The sequence below is a fragment of the Hypanus sabinus genome, chromosome 6, assembly GCF_030144855.1.
Source record: "Hypanus sabinus isolate sHypSab1 chromosome 6, sHypSab1.hap1, whole genome shotgun sequence".
NCBI classification, from domain to species: domain Eukaryota; kingdom Metazoa; phylum Chordata; class Chondrichthyes; order Myliobatiformes; family Dasyatidae; genus Hypanus; species Hypanus sabinus.
The window spans coordinates 128,289,557-128,308,671 of NC_082711.1; the positions used below are offsets into that span (position 1 = coordinate 128,289,557).

Here is a 19,115-nt window from a genome sequence, read left to right on the forward strand (position 1 = left end):
AACATGCCAGACAGAGAACGTCAGCCGCGCCGACGGCGTCTAGCCGAATAATGTTTCAGGCGAGACTTTGATTCGTCAGAACATATCCGCCTTCCAATTGGTGCTGTCTACCGCACTATCCGTTCTCTGATTGGTCAGAACATACCCGCCTTCCGATTGGCGCTGTTGACCACCCTGATCTCACTTCCCGTGTTCTGATTGGTGTGTTACTTTTTGTCCCTCCTCCGTGCGCTCGCAAATGGCTCGTCCCCAGGACGATTGGTTGATTTGGCAGCGGTCAGGTTTGTACAGGTTCCGGTGCCGGGTTACGCGTCCGCGCGTGTGCTGAGAGGTCGAATCGCCATGCTGAAGGTGTTTGGCCGGGTTTTGGGTTCCGCCGCCCGGCTCGGCTCCCGGACTGCTCCGCCGGCGCAGCACCTCTTTCTCCTGCGGCATGCCGGCGTCAGCCCCGGGGCCCACGGTCTCGCCCGCTCCATGTGGCTGCTCTGCAGTTCCGACCTGAGACGTGGTGTGCTGGGGTCCGGGCGGCCCCTCAACGGCGCGTCCTGCGGCTGCGGGGGTCTGCACACCGAAGGTAAGGGGTCATATTTCAGTTAAGTGGGGTTCCAACACACAGCTAGAGTGGGGAGGAAGTGGCCCACACGCCGAGGGGTGACCGGGAACCGGCACCTTGCCATCTCCACCCCCTTGATCTGAAATAATCTGGGACGGGAGGGCAGGCCGCATCCGTGGTGGGACTCCTCCACTCAATTCCAGCAGAGGTGGAACTGTGCAGAGCTCAATTTGTTGTAATTTCTCTGGTGGAATTGCCATGTGTATTCTGAAAGTGAAAGGAGCTTTTGCCATGCAGTCAGATCGTCACTTAGGTACACCGAGATAGTTTAAAAATGCAGTTAAGAGACCAATACACTCAGTGGCACTTTATTAGGTGTACCTCTTTCAATAGGCAGTAGGTGCAGGAGTATGCCATTCGGCCCTTCTAGCCAGCACCGCCAATCACTGTGATCATGGCTGATCATACACAATCAGTACCCCGTTCCTGCCCTCTCCCCATATCCCTTGACCCCGCTATCTATAAGAGCTCTATCTAACTCTCTCTTGAATGCATCCAGAGACTTGGCCTCCACTGCCTTCTGGGGCAGAGCATTCCACTTAGCCACCACTCTCTGGGTGAAAAGGTTTTTCCGCTCTGTTCTAAATGGCCTACCCTTTATTCTTAAATTGTGGCCTCTAGTTCTGGACTCACCCATCAGTGGGAACATGCTTCCTGCCTCCAGTGTGTCCAATCCCTTAATAATCTTATATGTTTCAATCAGATCCCCTCTCATCCTTCTAAATTCCAGTGTATACAAGCCCATTGGCTCCAATCTTTCAACATATGACAATCCGCCATTCCGGGAATTAACCTTGTGAACGTATGCTGCACTCCCTCAATAGCAAGAATGTCCTTCCTCAAATTTGGAGACCAAAACTGCACACAATACTCTAGGTGGGGTCTCACCAGGGCCCTGTACAGCTGCAGAAGGACTTCTTTACTCCTATATTCAATTCCTCTTGTTATAAAGGCCAGCATGCCATTAGCTTTCTTTACTGCCTGCTGTACCTGCATGCTTGCTTTCATTGACTGATGTACAAGAACACCTAGATCTCGTACTTCCCCTTTTCCCAACTTGACTCCATTTAGATAGTAATCTGCCTTCCTGTTCTTGCCACCAAGTGGATAACCTCACATTTATCCACATTAAACTGCATCTGCCATACATTTGCCCACTCACCCAACCTGTCCAAGTCACCCTGCATTCTCAAAACATCCTCCTAACATTTCTTTATGTCTTCGGCAAATTTGCTAATGTTACTTTTAATCCCTTCATCTAAATCATTAATGTATATTGTAAACAGCTGCGGTCCCAGCACCGAACCTTGCGGTACCCCACTGGTCACAGCCTGCCATTCCGAAAGGGACCCGTTAATCACTACTCTTTGTTTCCTGTCAGCCAGCCAATTTTCAATCCATGTCAGTACTCTGCCCCCAATACCATGTGCCCTAATTTTGCTCACTAATCTCCTATGTGAGGCTTTATCAAAAGCTTTCTGGAAGTCCAGGTACACTACATCCACTGGCTCTCCCTTGTCCATTTTCATAGTTACATCCTCAAAAAACTCCAGAAAATTAGTCAAGCATGATTTTCCCTTCATAAATCCATGCTGACTCGGACTGATCCTTCTACTGCTATCCAAATGTGTCATAATTTTCTCTTTTATAATTGACTCCAGCATCTTTCCCACCACGTCAGGCTAACTGGCCTATTTTTCTCTCCCTCCTTTCTTGAAAAGTGGGACAACATTAGCCACCCTCCAATCAGCAGGAACTGTTCTTGAATCTATAGAACATTGGAAAATGATTACCAATGCGTCCACGATTTCTAGAGCCACCTCTCTAACTACCCTGGGATGCAGAACATCAGGTCCCAGGGACTTATCAGCCTTCAGACTGAACAGTCTATCCAACACCGTTTCTTGCCTAATATAAATTTCCTTCAGTTCAACCTTTATCCTAGTCCCTTTGGCCACTATTGCATCTGGGAGATTGTTTGTGTCTTCCCTAGTGAAGACAGATCCCAAGTACCTGTTCAACTCATCTGCCATTTCCTTGTTCCCCATAATAAATTCACCCGTTTCTGTCTACAATGGCCCAATTTTGGTCTTAACTATTTATTTTGCTATTCACATACCTAAAGAAGCTTTTACTATCCTCCTTTATATTCTTGGCTAGTTTACCTTTGTACCTCATTTTTTCTTGGCGTATTGCCTTTTTTGTTATCTTCTGTTGCTCTTTAAAAGCTTCCCAGTCCTCTGGTTTCCTGCTCATCTTTGCTCTGTTATACTTCTCTTTTATTTTTATTTTGGCCTTTACTTCCCTCGTCAGCCACGGCCGCCCCTTACTCTCCATAGGATCTTTCTTCCTCTTTGGAATGAACCGATCCTGCAACTTCTGCATTATTCCCAGAAATAACTGCCATTTTTGTTCCACTGTCTTCCCTGCTGGGGTATTGTTCCATTGAACTTTGGCCAGTTCCTCCCTCATAGCTCCATAGTTCCCTTTGTTCAACTGTTTACTGACACATCCAATTTTCCCTTCTCCTTCTCAAATTGTAGGTTAAAACATATCATGTTATGGTCACTACCTCCTAATGGTTCCTTTACCTCGAGGTCCCTTTCTTTAGAACTTTTGAAAGATTTTGACAAGAACAGGCCATTCAGCCCAACAAAGCTTGCCAAAGAGATCACTATTGATTTTAGATTTGAAAATCTCCAAAGTACTATTCTCAATTGCACAACTAGTTTGTTCCATGTGTCCACAACTTGCTGTGTGAAGAAATGCTTCCTGATGTTAGTCTGAAACCTCCCTTTAACCAGTCTCCACCTCTGGCCCCATGTCCTTGAAGTAGCAGCTGGCATCCACCTCAATGATTTTGAACACTCCTATCATGTCTCCTCTCATTCTATGTCTACTTAGGCTAAAATGTAGATCGCAAGTATCTAATCATTTGGCAGCAACTCACTGCATAAAAGTACGTGACATGGTCACAAGATAGCTGTTCAGACCAAACTTTAGAGTGGGGGAGAATGTGATTCTGACCATGGAATAACAGTTGATGTCAGACAGGCTTCATTATCTGGGAAACTGCTGAACTTCTAAGATTTTCATGCTCAATGGTCTCTGGAGTTTTCAGAGAGTGGTGTGAATGTTTTAAAAGAAAAGTCCAGTGAGCAGCAGTTCTGCGGGCAAAAACTCTTTGGTTAATGAGTGAGGGTAGAGGTGAATGGCCTGGTGCTGTGCATGCCCTGATTGGTCAGAACATATCTGACAGGAAGGTGGTAGTAACTTGTTACAACAGTGGCGTACAGACGAGCATTTCTGAATTCACACATGAAGTGGGTGGGCTTCTGCTGCAGAGGACCATGAACAGTCCTGATAAAGTGGTCACTGATTGTATTACAAGGATGAGGAAGGAAGAAATTGAGAGGTCTGCAGTTCACGTAGGGTATGAGAGGTCTGTTCAAGAGTCTGATGAAAGTGGGATAGTCTTTCCCTGATCCTGACCTTGTCTGATGAGCTTCATTGATAAAGTTGCTCTTTTTCCTTATCACACATAAAGAAGTCTTTCGGTCCATCGAGTGTTGGCTCAAACCAATGCCTTTTGTCATCCTATATCTCTGATAACATTTTGCACCCATCAGTTCCGTGATTCTTCCAGGAATTGCGGCCCTGTTTGAGTTCTGACCCAAAGTGGTGACAATTCCTTTTCTTCAGTAACCACCACCCCCCCCCCCCCCCCATGCTGCCTGATCCTCCAGCAGACTGTTGCTTTAGATTCCAGTGTGTCAGTTTTGTGTATTGTTATGTACCCCTAAGGTTCATATTTTCTGTGGACTATCACTTTAAAATGTCGGGAGAATGAGAGACTGGCTTTTGGACAGAGAGAGAGAGAGAGAGAGACAGACAGAAACTGCTCGAAAAATTGATCTTATGGTTTCTCTACAAGCTTGTTTACCTTTCCACGAGGACACTTGCCTGCTTGTAAAAGTTCTTACAGAGCGAGGCGGGACACGTGGAGATGAATACCAGGTCCGCTGATACACAGGGACAGACACACGGCTTCACACGGACACTGAATCAGCTTTGTTGCACCCACAGGCAGGTGGGGTTTTTGGAGGATCGATTCGGGGAAATTGATCAGTGGCTCTATCAGTGTGAAAAGGTGCGACCGGTGGGGAATTATTTGTGCATCCACCCTCACCTGGGTGATAATTCCATCACTGAAGAACGGTCGTACGTGTTATGATCACAGTCAGTGACTTCAACAGGATTTCGGAAGACAACGGGAAGATCGATGGCAACAGCTCACCTCTCTCCCTCCCTCCCTCCCTCCCTCCCTCCCTCCCTCCCTCCCTCCCTCCCTCCCTCTCTCCCTCTCTCCCTCTCTCCCTCTCTCCCTCTCTCCCTCTCTCCCTCTCTCCCTCTCTCCCTCTCTCCCTCTCTCCCTCTCTCCCTCTCTCCCTCTCTCCCTCTCTCCCTCTCTCCCTCTCTCCCTCTCTCCCTCTCTCCCTCTCTCCCTCTCTCCCTCTCTCCCTCTCTCCCTCTCTCCCTCTCTCCCTCTCTCCCTCTCTCCCTCTCTCCCTCTCTCCCTCTCTCCCTCTCTCCCTCTCTCCCTCTCTCCCTCTCTCCCTCTCTCCCTCTCTCCCTCTCTCCCTCTCTCCCTCTCTCCCTCTCTCCCTCTCTCCCTCTCTCCCTCTCTCCCTCTCTCCCTCTCTCCCTCTCTCCCTCTCTCCCTCTCTCCCTCTCTCCCTCTCTCCCTCTCTCCCTCTCTCCCTCTCTCCCTCTCTCCCTCTCTCCCTCTCTCCCTCTCTCCCTCTCTCCCTCTCTCCCTCTCTCCCTCTCTCCCTCTCTCCCTCTCTCCCTCTCTCCCTCTCTCCCTACGGAAACAGGCCATCTTGGCCCTTCTAGTCTAGTTCCACTGGCCCGCACTCAGCCCATAACCCTCCATTCCTTTCCTGTCCATGTACCTATCCAATTTTACTTTAAATGACAATACCGAACCTGCCTCTACCACTTCTACTGGAAGCTCATTCCACACAGCTACCACTCTCTGAGTAAAGAAATTCCCCCTCGTGTTACCCTTAAATTTTTGCCCCCTAACTCTCAAATCATGTCATCTTGACAAGATAGAGGCAGGAAATATGTTCCAGATGCTGGGAGAGTCCAGTACCAGAGGGCATGGTTTGAGAATAAGGGGTAGGTCATTTAGGACAGAGTTAAGGAAAAACTTCTTCTCCCAGAGAGTTATGGGGGTCTGGAATGCACTGCCTCAGAAGGCAGTGGAAGCCAATTCTCTGGATGCTTTCAAGAAGGAGCTAGATAGGAATCTTATGGATAGGGGAATCAAGGGATATGGGGACAAGGCAGGAACCGGTATTGATAGTAGATGATCATCATTTCCTACCAAAATGGCGGTGCAGGCTCGAAGGGCCGAATGGTCTACTTCTGCACCTATTGTCTATTGTTTGAATCTCCCCTGCTCTCAATGGAAAAAGCCTATCCACGTCAACTCGATCTATCCCCCTCATTATTTTAAATACCTGTATCAAGTCCTCCCTCAACCTTCTATACTCCAAAGAATAAAGACCTAACTTGTTCAACCTTTCCCTGTAACTTAGGTGCTGAAACCCAGGTAACATTCTAGTAAATCTTCTCTGTACTCTCTCTATTTTGTTGATATCTTTCCTTGTAATTCGGTGACCAGAACTGTACACAATACTCCAAATTTGGCCTTACCAATGCCTTGTACAATATTAACATTACATCCCAACTCCTATACTCAATGCTCTGATTTATAAAGGCCAAAAGCTTTCTTCACCAACCTATCCACATGAGATTCCATCTTCAGGGAACTATGCACCATTATTCCTAGATCCCTCTGTTCTACAGCATTCTTCAATGCCTGCTATTTACCATGTATGTGCTATTTGGATTATTCCTACCAAAATGTAGCACCTCATACTTATCAGTATTAAACTCCATCTGCCATCATTCAGCCCACTCTTCTAACTGGCCTAAATCTCTGCAAGTTTTGAAAACCTACTTCATTATCCACAACGCCTCCTACCTTAGTATCATCTAATTCAATTTACCACCCCATCATCCAGATCATTAATGTATATGACAAACAACGTTGGTCCCAGTACAGATCCCTGAGGCACACCACTAGTCACCGGCCTCCAACCTGACAAACAGTTATCCACCACTACTCTCTGGCATCTCCCATCCAGCCATTGTTGAATCCATTTTATTACTTCAATATAAATACCTAACGATTGAACCTTCCTAACTAATCTTCCGTGTGGAACCTTTTCAAAGGCCTTACTGAAGTCCATATAGACAACATCCACTGCTCTCCCTTGTCAACTTTCCTCGTAACCTCTTCAAAAAATTCAATAAGATTTGTCAAACATGACCTTTCACACGCAAATCCATGTTCACTGTTCCTAATCAGACCCTGTCTATCCAGATAATTATATATACCATCTCTAAGAATACTTTACATTAATTTACCCACCACTGACGTCAAACTGACAGGCCTATAATTGCTAGGTTTACTCTTAGAACCCTTTTTAAACAATGGAACCACATGAGCAATCCATTCGCCCCTGGGTTTGAAAGAGCCTAGTTTTGTTCCTATTTCCACACTTATGTACGTATATATCATTGCTAACCTGTTTGATAGATCTGCATTTATTATTACTATATTGCATAGTTACTAATAAACACTATTGGTTAATAGCAATACCAGACTCCAAAGTGTTTTCCATTTCTGCTGGTTCTGTAACCCGTCACGAGGTACGTGACAGTATGAACCAACCAGTGGTGAAAGAAGCACCCAGTGGTCACATTGAGATGTGCCAGACAACAGCAGAGACCAGGATTCTACCTGAGATATTGGGGTGGTGTGAATTAGCTGCCCCACCTTCTCTGCTACATTGATTGGCCTGCCTGCCAGGCATAATTCAGCTCTTTGTCCAACTTCTGGGCAGTGCATCTAAGAGTTCTTTTACTTGTGTATGTTTATGATTGTAGTGCATGGTAATAAATGGCATGTATCGTAGCGGTTAGCGCACGCAGCGTTATTATGGCTCGGGGTGTTCCGGTGTTTGATGTTCAATTCCGGCACTGTTCTGTATGAAGTCTCCTCGTCTCGTCCGCGTAGAAAGCACAGGGTTTCCCAGGGCGCTGTGGTTTCCAACAAAGGTGCACCAGGTAGCTTAATTAGGTTAGAATTAATTATAAGTGGAATGGCTACTCATTAAATAACAGTTTTCAGCCAGCAACTTCTTCATTTGCTCTCCAGGTGACAAAGCATTTGCAGAATTCCTGATGGATGAAATCAAAGAGGAAAAAAAGATTCAGAAGAGTTCCACCCTGCCAAAAGTCTCCGGAGGCTGGGAGATCAGATTGAATGGGACAGAAGCAAAACTTGTACAAAAAGTTGAAGGTGAAAGGTAAATTCCCTGCTGACTCATTCGGTATTGGTTCCCCTGTGCCTGTTCCTTCCTTTTTCCATTTGCTGTTCTGCAGAGCATGGTGCTGGTTTTGTTTAAAACCACTGTAACAATAAAGCCGATACCAGTCTTAGTCAGATAAATACCTGGTTGAGCTAGTGTTTGAGTCTTGCTGAGGGAGTGTTGGATTGTAAAGGATTGAAAGTGGGTCATTATTTGACAGCACTTTACTCTTTAATTTTATTGATAGAATGAACGAATTTCAAAGCAAATGGATGTTTTCTTTTAATGGATATTACCACCAGACAGTAAGAAGTGCAATAATCATAATGTGTCTTAATGATGTTGGCAAAGAAATTGGATTGGTAAAGAACTCCTACTGTTCTTTGAACACTGCTGATAAATCTCGGTAAATAGTGACAGTACAAATTCCAGTGCAGCCCCAAGACTTTCTAACTTGTGCAATATTTAGCACCAGGTACAGATCTACAGGAGGCTGCCATTGGGTACAAGGTTCACTGTTTTGGTGAATAGGGGAAAGTAGTATCGTTTGAATTTAAAATAAACGTGTTAATGTAATAAGCATCAATAGACGTTTAAAGTGTGGGGATAAACTCGAGATGTAACATCACAGGACACTTGGGTGTGTGTGTATTGGTTCACTGTTCTCTTTGTAAACGTAGAACAGTACAGCACAGGACAGGCCATTCAGCCTGTGGTGTTGTGCCGAACCAGCTAGAAAGCAAATCAAAACCACCCAAACACTAATCCCTCCATCTTCCTTATATCCATGTGCCGATCCAAACCTCTTAAAAGCCTCCAATGTGTTTGCCTCTGCCACCTCACCAGGCAGCGTGTTCCAATGCAAAGTGTAAAATGACCATTATAACAAGATTAAGCTATAGTCAAAGATAAGAGATGTTTTTAAAAAATATGGCAGGGTGAGCATACTGGAGTTGGTGCAAGGCCGTGTGGGGGGTTCTGAGTATGTATGAGGTAGCTGTGAGTTTCAGTTGGACAATCTCAGATGAGAGAGCCATGCTGCCACGTGGACTGCTGAGACCCTGGTCAATCTCGTTAATGCTTCTTGGTAGAGGGGCTTTTATATTTAGGAGTGAAAAAAATGCTGAAGTGGCAGCACCATTGCCCGGCTAAATTGGCTATAAAGGCAAAGGCTAACCCTAACCCTTGATATAACTCCAGCATTCTGAGAACAAGTTCTCTCCCCCTCCCCCCCCCCCCCCCCACGGACAGACTGAGACACACACACACATACTGCGGTGTCTGAAATTTGTTGATTGAAAGAGGAATCCCCAATTTAAAATACTTGCCTGTGGACTTGAAGAGCTGTGTCCTGTGGGGTTACAGACCCGTGCTAAAAGCTGGGATTAGGCTGGATAACTCTTGCACCCATTGTGTGGCTGGAAACAAGCCTACTGTCTGTGCCAGCCACCATGTACCCATTTTGATAATCCCATTTTCAGAGCTTTGCCTTCTGTGTTGTGAGTAACTGCCTCCACCACCCAATCAGGTATGGCATTCCTGAAAAGTTCTTCCTCACATTTCTTCAAAATTCTAATTTAAACTCGTGCTTAAAGGCATCTCTGCACAAAGGAAAAGTTCCTCACTATCTACCTTATCTATGCCCTGCAAAATTTAGTGTAGCTTGGTTCTCTCCACATGATTCTCTGCTTCAAAGAAAACACACCCAGTGTGTCAGGCCCATCCTGACGGCTGAGATGTTCCATCCAAGGCAACATTCCGGTGAACCTTCTCTCTGCCATCTACAGTGAAGTCCCATCCTCTAACAGAAGGCCACTGATGGATTGAAGGTCACAATTTTTGGCTTATAACTTTTCCGGTTCTATAATGAAGTTTAGAAATTAACACAAAAATCTGATCTTTATTTCCAGTGATCATAGACTTGGGTGGGAACAGTAGGTGTCAAAGTTGTCTGTTTTTCAAATTACCTTACAAATAATTCAAAACTCATATTTAGTTTAACATTAGCAATTACAGTCTAAGCAGTGCAGGTTTCCTGCAGTAAAGCTTGTTCCTGGGGATGGTGACTTTTCATGTCTTCCTGTTGTAGGATCACAGTTAGTTTTAACGTTAACAACAGTATTCCACCAACGATGGAAAAGGCTCAACAGGAAGAACAGAACGATGCTGAGAATGAGGTGAGACAAATGGTTATTCTTTGTCACCGTAAGTCTATCTCTGCCGAATAGGTCTGGGAAGTAGTTCTGTAACTGCTGTGAAGTATGGAAGGTGGGGTGATGATTCAGTGGGATCTTCTACAGTAGAGGTTGCTGGTACAAGGTGAAGTGGTTGATCCTGGTAACTGACTGGCCATCAAGTTTGGAGTTGTGTTGTAGTAGAGCATGGGAAGGTTAGTCAAGTCTGTTCTGCCATCTTGTAGGATCATGGTTCAAGTAATCTTTGTTCGTAAGTCACCTTGCACATCTAATTTATTAGCCATTGATTCTAATATTAAAATACATCTGACCCACGAGCATGACGCAGCATCCTTAGCATTGCGACAGTACTCAAGAAATTGCTCTTGCTTGTGTTCTTACTGCCATGTCCTGTCATTACAGGAAAGACATTGCAATAAGGATAAAATATCCTTGTCATATACTTGCCGCATATACCTGTGTATTTCTCCATCCATTTAAACTCATGCACAAGACCCTTTCATGTGATCTGTCCTCGTTGCAGCTCAATAGTTAGGGAGACGTAGGAGATCCTGCAGCAGCAAAAGAGACACCAGGAGAGTGTGTTGTCTCCCAGGTGCTAGGGTCCCAGGGTCTCTCTGAGCATTGCAGAATATTCTAGAAGGGGAGGGTGAGCAGCTGGTATATGTTGATAACAATGACATAGGCAGGAGAGGGGTGGAGGTTCTGCACAGTAAGTTTAGGGAGTTAGGAAGGAGGCTGAAGAGCAGGACCTCCAAGGTGGTAATCTAAGGATCACTGCCAATGCCACGAGCTGGGGAAGGTCAGAACAGGAAGATAGCGCAGATGAATGAGTGACGGAGGAGATGGTGCAGTGGGCAGGGTTTCAAGTTCTAGGATCAGTGGAATCTTTCCTGGGGAAGGGGTGATCTGTACAAATGGGATGGGTTGCTCCTGAACTGAAGGGGAACCGATATCATAGAAGAGATCAAACACGAGGAAATCTGCAGATGCTGGAAATTCAAGCAACACACACAAAATGCTGGTTGAACGCAGCAGGCCAGGCAGCATCTATAGGAAAAAGCACTGTCGACGTTTTGGGCCGAGACCCTTCGTCAGGAATGACAAAGAGTCTCGGCCCGAAACGTCGACAGTGCTTCTTCCTATAGACACTGCATGGCCTGCTGCGTTCCACCAGCATTTTGTGTGTGTTCATAGGAGAGATGTTTGCTAATGATATTGGGGAGGGTTTAAACTAGATTTGTAGGGGGGGTGGAAACTGAAGTGAAGAGGCAGGGGATGGGGAGGTTGGAGCACAAGTAGAGACAGCTTGTAGGGAGTTTGTGAGGAAGGATGGGCAGATGATAGAGCAAAGAACCACTCAGATGGTTTGAGATGAGTCTATTTTAATACAAGGCGGATGAACTTAAGCGTGGGGAGCAATACATGGAACTGATGTTGTGGCCATTACAGGGTCTTGGATGAGTTGGGCATGAATGGCTGCTGTGTGTGCTGGGCTTTAAATGTTTCAGAAAGGACAGAGGGAGGCAAAAGATGTGGGGGTGTGGCACTGTTGATCAGAGATAGTGTCACAGCTGCAGAAAAGGAGGTAGATATGGAGGGATTGTCTACGGAGTCTCTGTGGGTGGAAGTTAGGAACAGGAAGGGGTCAATCACTACTGGGTGTTTTTTTTTATATAGCCCCCCCCCCCAAATAGTAAGAGACTTCAAGGAGCAGATAGGGAAGGAGATTCTGGAATGGTGCTGCTCTTTATATTCTGTACCTCTAAAAATGAATGCCAACATGGCATTTGCCGCCTTCTCACAACCAACTCAACCTGGAGGTTAACCTTGAGGGTATCCTGCACAAGGACTCCCAAGTCCCTTTGCATCTCTGCATTTTGAATTCTCTCCCCATCTAAATAATAGTCTGCCATTTATTTTTTCTGCCAAAGTGCATGACCATATACTTTCCAACGTTGTATTTTATTTGCCACTTCTTTGCCCATTCCCCTAAACTATCTAAATCTCTCTGTTTTCTCAACACTACCCACTCTTCCATTTATCTTTGTATCATAGGCAAATTTAGCCACAAATCCATTAATCTCATAGTCCAAATCATTGGCATACATTGTAAAAAGCAGCAGTCCCAACACGAACCCCTGTGGAACTCCACTGGTAATTGGCAGCCAGCCAGACTGAATAGGATCCCCTTATTCCCACTCTCTGTTTTCTGCCGACCTGCTAAAGCTCCACCCATGCTAGTAACTCCCTTGTAATTCCACGGGCTCTTATCTCGCTAAGCAGCCTCATGTGCGGCACCTTGTCAAAGACCTTCTGGAAATCCAAGTATACTACATCTACTACATCTCCTTTGTCCACCCTGTTTGTAATTTCTTCAAAAGAATTGCAGTAGGTTTGTCAGGCAGTATTTTCCTTTCAGGAAACCATGTTGGCTTTAGCCTATCTTGTCATGTGCCTCTAGGTACTCCGTAATCTCACCCCTAACAATCAACTCCAGCAACTTCCCAACCACTGATGTCAGGCTAACAGGTCTATAGTTTCCTTTCTGCTGCTTCCCACCCTTCTTAAATAGCGGAATTTGCAATTTTCTGGTGCAGTGCCAGAATCTATTGATTCTTGAAGGATCATTGTTAATGCCCTGCAATCTCTCCAGCTAAAGGTTCAAGAAACTAGTTACTGGTAGAGTTTGAGAAAAGTGCCAGGAAGGAACTCAAGAATGAAATTAGGAGAATTAGAAGGGGCCATGAGAAGGCCTTGGCGAGCAGGATTAAGGAAAATTGGGGTTTCTACAAGTATGTGAAGAGCAAGAGGATGAGCCGTGTGAGAATACCACCAGTCATGGGCGAGAGTGGAAACATGCATGGAGAGGGAGGAGGTAATTAATGAATACTTTGCTTGAGTATTCACAGTGAAAATGACCTTGGCAAATGTGGGGATGTCTTGCGGTAGACTAAAATGCTTGAGTGTATAGACGTTAAGACAGAGGATGTGCTGGAGCTTTTGAAACGTATTAAGTTAGATAAGTCATCGGGACTGGTTGGGATATATCCCAAGCTACTGTGAGAAGGGAGGAGATTGTTAAGCCTCTGGCAATTATCTTTGCATCATTAGTAGGTGATGGGAGAAGTACCAGAGGATTGGAAGGTTGCAAATGCTGTTCCCTTGTTCAAGAAAGGGAGTAGAGATAACCCAGGAAATGATAGACTAGTGAGTCTTATTTCTGTGGTGATCAAGTTGCTGAAGATCCTGAAAGGCAGCATTCCTGAGAATCTAGAGAGACACAATCCAATTAGGGATAGTCATCATGACTTTGTCAAGGGCAGGTCATGTCTTACGAGCCTGATTGAATTCTTTAAGGACGTAACAAAGCATATTGAGCGGTGGATGTAGTGTTTCTGGATTTCTGTAAGGCATTTGATAAGGTTCCCCATGCAAGACTCATTCAGAAAGTAAGGAGGTATGAGATCCAAGGAGACCTTGCTTTGTGGGTTTGCCCACGGAAGGCAAAGAGTGGTTGTATGTGGGTCATATTCTGCATGGAGGTCAGTGACCGTGGTGTTGCACAGGGATCTGTTCTTGGACCCCTCCTCTTTGTGATTTTTATGAATGACCTGGATGATGAAGTTGAAGGGTGGGTTAGTAAGTTTGCGGACAAAGGTTGGGGGTGTTGTGGATAGTCTGGAGGTTGTCAGAAGTTACAGTGGGACATCGACAGGATGCAGAACTGATTGAGAAGTGGCAGATGGAGTTCAGCCCAGAGAAGTGTGAAGTGGTTCATTTCAGAAGGTCAACCGTGGGATTGAGTTCAAGAGCTGTGAGGTAATGTTACAGCTATATAAGACCTTAGTTAGAACCCACTTGGAATAATGTGCTCAGTTCTGGTCATCTCATTACAAGAAGTATGTGGATACTATAGAGAGTGCAGAGGAGATTTACAAGGATGTTGCTTGGATTGGGGAGCATGCCTTATGAGAATAGGTTGAATGAACTTGACCTTTTCTCCTTGGAGCAGCTATTTTTCTAAGCTCCATGTCTATTTTTCTAAGTCTCCTAAAAGACCCTATTTTATCTGCCTCTATCACCATCTCTGGCAGCCCATTCCATGCACTCACCACTCTCTGCATTAAAAAAACAACTTACCCCTGACATCTCCTCTGTACCTACTTCCAAGCACCTTAAAACTGTGCCCTCTCGTGCTAACCATTTCAGCCCTGGGAAAAGGCCTCTGACTATCCACATGATCAATGCCTCTCATTATCTTATACACCTCTATCAGGTCACCTCTCATCCTCTGTTGCTCCAAGGAGAAAAGGCCGAGTTCACTCAATAAGGCATGCTCCCCAATCCAAGCAACATCCTTGTAAATCTCCTCTGCACTCTCCACATACGTATATACGTATACGTATAGTATCCACATACGTATATAGCTGTAACATTACCTCACAGCTCTTGAACTCAATCCCACGGTTGACCTTCTGAAATGAACCACTTCACACTTCTCTGGGCTGAACTCCATCTGCCACTTCTCAATCAGTTCTGCATCCTATCGATGTCCCACTGTAACTTCTGACAACCTCTAGACTATCCACAACACCCCCAACCTTTGTGTCATCTGCAAACTTACGAACCCACCCTTCTACTTCTTCATCGAGGTCATGTATAAAAATCACAAAGAGGAAGAGTCCAAGAACAGATCCCTGTGCAACACCACCGGACACTGACCTCCATTAAGCGATTTTCTTTTGTAAATAACTGAAGCTCTTGCTCTAGTCCCTATCGTCTGCGCCTTTCTTTTCCCTACTTAGCCTGTTAATCAATTCTACAATGTCGCTCTCTGCCTTGTTGGTCATCCTGTCGTGCACGATCTTTTAATGCAGCATGCCACCAATTGTCTTTAAAAATCCATTATTTGTGAAGGAAGCAGAGTTTTTGGTTGTATTTGTATTTTATGAAACTTGGAATTTGAGAGATATAAATTGGGATAATCAATAAAAGGATTGCTCAACTGGTGAGTCTCATTTTATAGCTGCAAATGGGTGGGATCATTTGGTGCTATTTGGGGAGGTCGATGTGCCTGAAGTCATTCTAACAAAACAAAAAAAAATTGTATCTGGAATGCCATTGGAGTACCGCTGCTGTGCATCTAATAAATAATTGAATTCATTCACAGCCTGAAATTATCTCTACTCCGAACTTTGTTGTGGAAGTGACCAAACTGTCGAATAACCAGAGCCTGGTGTTTGACTGCCATTATCCTGAGGATGAGGTGAGTATTTATACAAAATTCATTGCAATTAACTACAATGTTCCAGATGTCAATTAGAGGCTCAACCCAATGCATAGCGTTTAAAAACAATTAAAAGCAAACAATGTTCCTTTAGCACTTTTCTTTCCACCACTGATTGGCTGTGCCCTTGGCCACTTTGACCCAGTGTCATGAAGAAGTGGTGTGCATGAGGAAGACAGGTAAAAGTAGGTCCCAGATTGAATGTGATTCAAATGAGAGAAAGTTACAAAGCAGTGGCTGTGTTCAGTGAAGCAGGAATAGTGTTGAGCAAGGGTAATCCTATGGAGCTGAGCTTTGTAGAACATGGGTGGGATCTGTAATCATAGAATCACAGGAGGAGTTCTTCCTGTACAAAAGGGACGGGTTACACCTGAACCCAAGGAGGGCCCATGCCCTTAAGGAACAGCAGGATAGATGGCAGATTGGCTGACTGGGAATAAAGGGGAACGTTTCAGGTTGACTACAGGTGACGTGAGATGAGATTCCCTAAAGGTTAATTTGCAGGTTGAGTCAGCTGTGAGGAAAGCAATGATAGCATTAATTTCGAGTGGACCAGAATATGGGAGCAAGGATGTAATGCTGAGGCTTATAAGGCTTTGGTCAGACTGCCCTTGGAGTATAGTGAGCAGTTTTGGGCCCGTTATCAAAGGAAAGATGTGCTGATGATGGAGAGGGTTCAGAGGAGGTTCACGAAAATGATTCTGGGATTGAAAAACTCATCACTGATTGGGCCTGTACCCTCTGGAATTCAGAAGAATGAGGGGAGATTTCATTGAAACTTAATGAATATTGAAAGGCCTTGAACGAGTGGATGGGGAGAGGATGGGATCTAAGACCAGAGGGCACAGCCTCTGAGGGACATACATTTGTAACAGAGATGAGGAATTTCTTTAGCCAGATGGTGGTAAATCAAGAATTCATTGCCATAGGTGGCTTTGGAGGCTAAGCTTTTGAATATATTTAAAGCAGAGATTGATGGGTTCTTGATTAATTAAGGTGTCGAAGGTTATGGAGAGAGCAGGGGAATGGAGTTGAGAGGAATAATAAATCTGACACGATGGAATGGTGGACTTGATGTGCCAAATGACCTAATTCTGCTCCTATATCTTCTGTCTCATTTTAGAAAGTGGCAGGTTACTGCTGTGCATAACCACATCAGTGCTGCTGGTATTTCTAACATGGACCCTTCTGAGTAGGGGAAGATGTGGGAATGTGTGTTGTTTTGGTAAATGCAGAAAGGTTTATAAAGAGGAAGTGTTATTGATCTGTAGCATTTAACTTATTACGTTCCTCAGATGCTGCTTGAATTCTCCCAGCATTTGACTTTTACAGAAATAGATTTATTACCACTAACTTATGACATGAAATTTGAATGTGGCAGCAGTACCATGCCGACTTAAAATTACAAAAATAAACAGTGCCAAAAATGGAGGGCAGAAAAGTCATGATTATTCCAGATTCATAAATAAAACTTGTAACAAAAATAGGGTATGTTGGAGGTACAGTAGCAGATGGTGATTACAGGAATGTCCAAGAAACAAGTAGATGGATGTGAACATATTTACTACTCATTTCTGAGCTCACAGTGGTGTTGGTGGACTCCATTATATTGTGGCAGGACTTGTGGTGATGTTTCCTCAATGTGAGATTGACTACAAATAGTTGGAGATCTTTTGGAAAAAGAATAGTTAGTGTTAGAGGTAAACCTGCATAATTTCACTCTATTTAACAGGGCCAGTTTTGAAACACCTGGATGTAGTGTTTAATCTTTGGATATAATCCATTTACATGGGTGCACTCCCTCATTTTGAGTTTCTTGTGTTATTAACATGACAACTATTTGTGTTTAAAATAACAGATTGGGCATGGTGAAGAGGATGAGAGTGACATATTTGCCATCAGGGAAGTCAGTTTTCAGCCCACTGGAGAGGATGATTGGAAAGATACCAGCTATACCCTTAACACAGATTCCCTAGACTGGGTAAGTGGTCTGCCTATAATGTGAATTCGGAACTCCAAGGCAAGTTCTTTTTTTTCTTTTTTCTTGCATGAGATCTTCCATCCAGTTATGTATTATCTGGTCTGCTTAAGTTTCTCTTGCTATTTTCATGTTCACTGATTCATTCCATGGAACAGCTCACCCTCTGGTTAACAATGCAGAGACTGATCCTATGGTAAACAAACATTGCTTCTGTCATTCACCCTCTGGTTAACAATGCAGAGACTGATCCTGTGGTAAACAGACATTGCTTCTGTCAGTCCCTGAAGGGAGGACAATCCAGCTTTGCCTAATCTTGTAGCTCCTACAATCTCATCCTGGTAAACCTCTTCTGCACCTTCTCCACATCCTTCCAAGCGCTGACTGACTTAAGTTTTGTATAAATACAGCATGACATCTGTACTTTTAAACTCAACACCCCTATGTGAATGCCATATGCCCCCTTGCATAGCCACTTTTAGTGAACCATGGACATGAGCCCCAAGGTCCTCTGTACTACTTTAACCTGTCACTAACTGTATTTTTTAAGCTTGGTCTCCCGAAGTGCAACACCTCACATTTGCCTGGGTTAAGCTATCTGCCAATTCTCTGCCACTTCATAACTGATCGAATATATTGCTGTAGTCTGAGAGTCTTTTACTCTGCTTGTCTCTGTACCCTCTCCAGAAACCGTTGTATTCACCCGTTACTGTTAACTGTACTGAATGACCCTAATTGCTCCCTTAGGCCCTCTACGACCATCTGATGGACTTTCTTACTGACCGTGGGATCGATAATAAGTTTGCTGATGAACTCGTTGAGCTGAGCACTGCGCTGGAACACCAGGAGTACATCAAGTTTCTCGAAAACCTAAATAGTTTTATCAAGTGCTGATCATTTCCTTTGTCTCCCTGCTTTTTGATTTTATAATGGTCTGAATGTTTAAATTATTTTACAATAGATTATGTACAAAGGTATCTTCTGGTACCCCACTCTTTAATTGGCTTAATTATGTGAAAGATGCTGGAATAGCCGAAATAATGTCTAAATTGTACAATGATTATGAGAATGTTATCCAAAAAGCAGGCTCATTAGCAACTTGTTTATATTGTAACTAAATTAAGATGTAACTGGGAAAGATGTCTTGAATAAAAATGTCCAATTGAATTCTTGTGATGCTGTGCATTTGTGAGATGGAAGAAGGGGAAAGAACATGTATTCAACTCCAAATGAAATTGCATTGCATAAAATTGTCATTCATTTTATTTCACAAAATGCTGTTTTCATTTACCAAGATAATCCAATTCAGTTTCTTCACAGATGTGATTGCTGGCTATGCCAGTGGTGTATCCTGATGCTTGGTTAGCAGGAGAGGCTTATGGACAACATGTTGCAGTTAGCAGAAGTGATGCTTGGTCAGCAGGAGGGACCTGATTTCCAGAGATGTCTGCGGAATATGCATGCTTGCTCTGTGATCAGGTGGCTATTCCCCAGCATTCCAAAGACAAGTTCATTGATTAACTGGTTGCTGTAAAGTGGCCCTCGTATGTACTTGGGGGGAAGAAAAGAATAATAAGAATAATCTTTTTTA

General features: G+C 44.3%; 1 protein-coding gene across 1 annotated transcript; it reads left to right on the top strand.

The window, feature by feature from the left end:
* Positions 1-280: 280 nt before the first annotated feature.
* c1qbp (complement component 1, q subcomponent binding protein) lies at positions 281-18,691 on the top strand. Its single transcript, XM_059972911.1, has 6 exons — positions 281-574; positions 7,908-8,058; positions 10,151-10,238; positions 15,430-15,525; positions 17,405-17,527; positions 18,272-18,691. The coding sequence occupies exons 1-6, from the start codon at positions 343-345 to the stop codon at positions 18,416-18,418; spliced, it is 837 nt and encodes a 278-aa protein (XP_059828894.1). The 5' UTR covers positions 281-342; the 3' UTR covers positions 18,419-18,691.
* Positions 18,692-19,115: the final 424 nt, after the last annotated feature.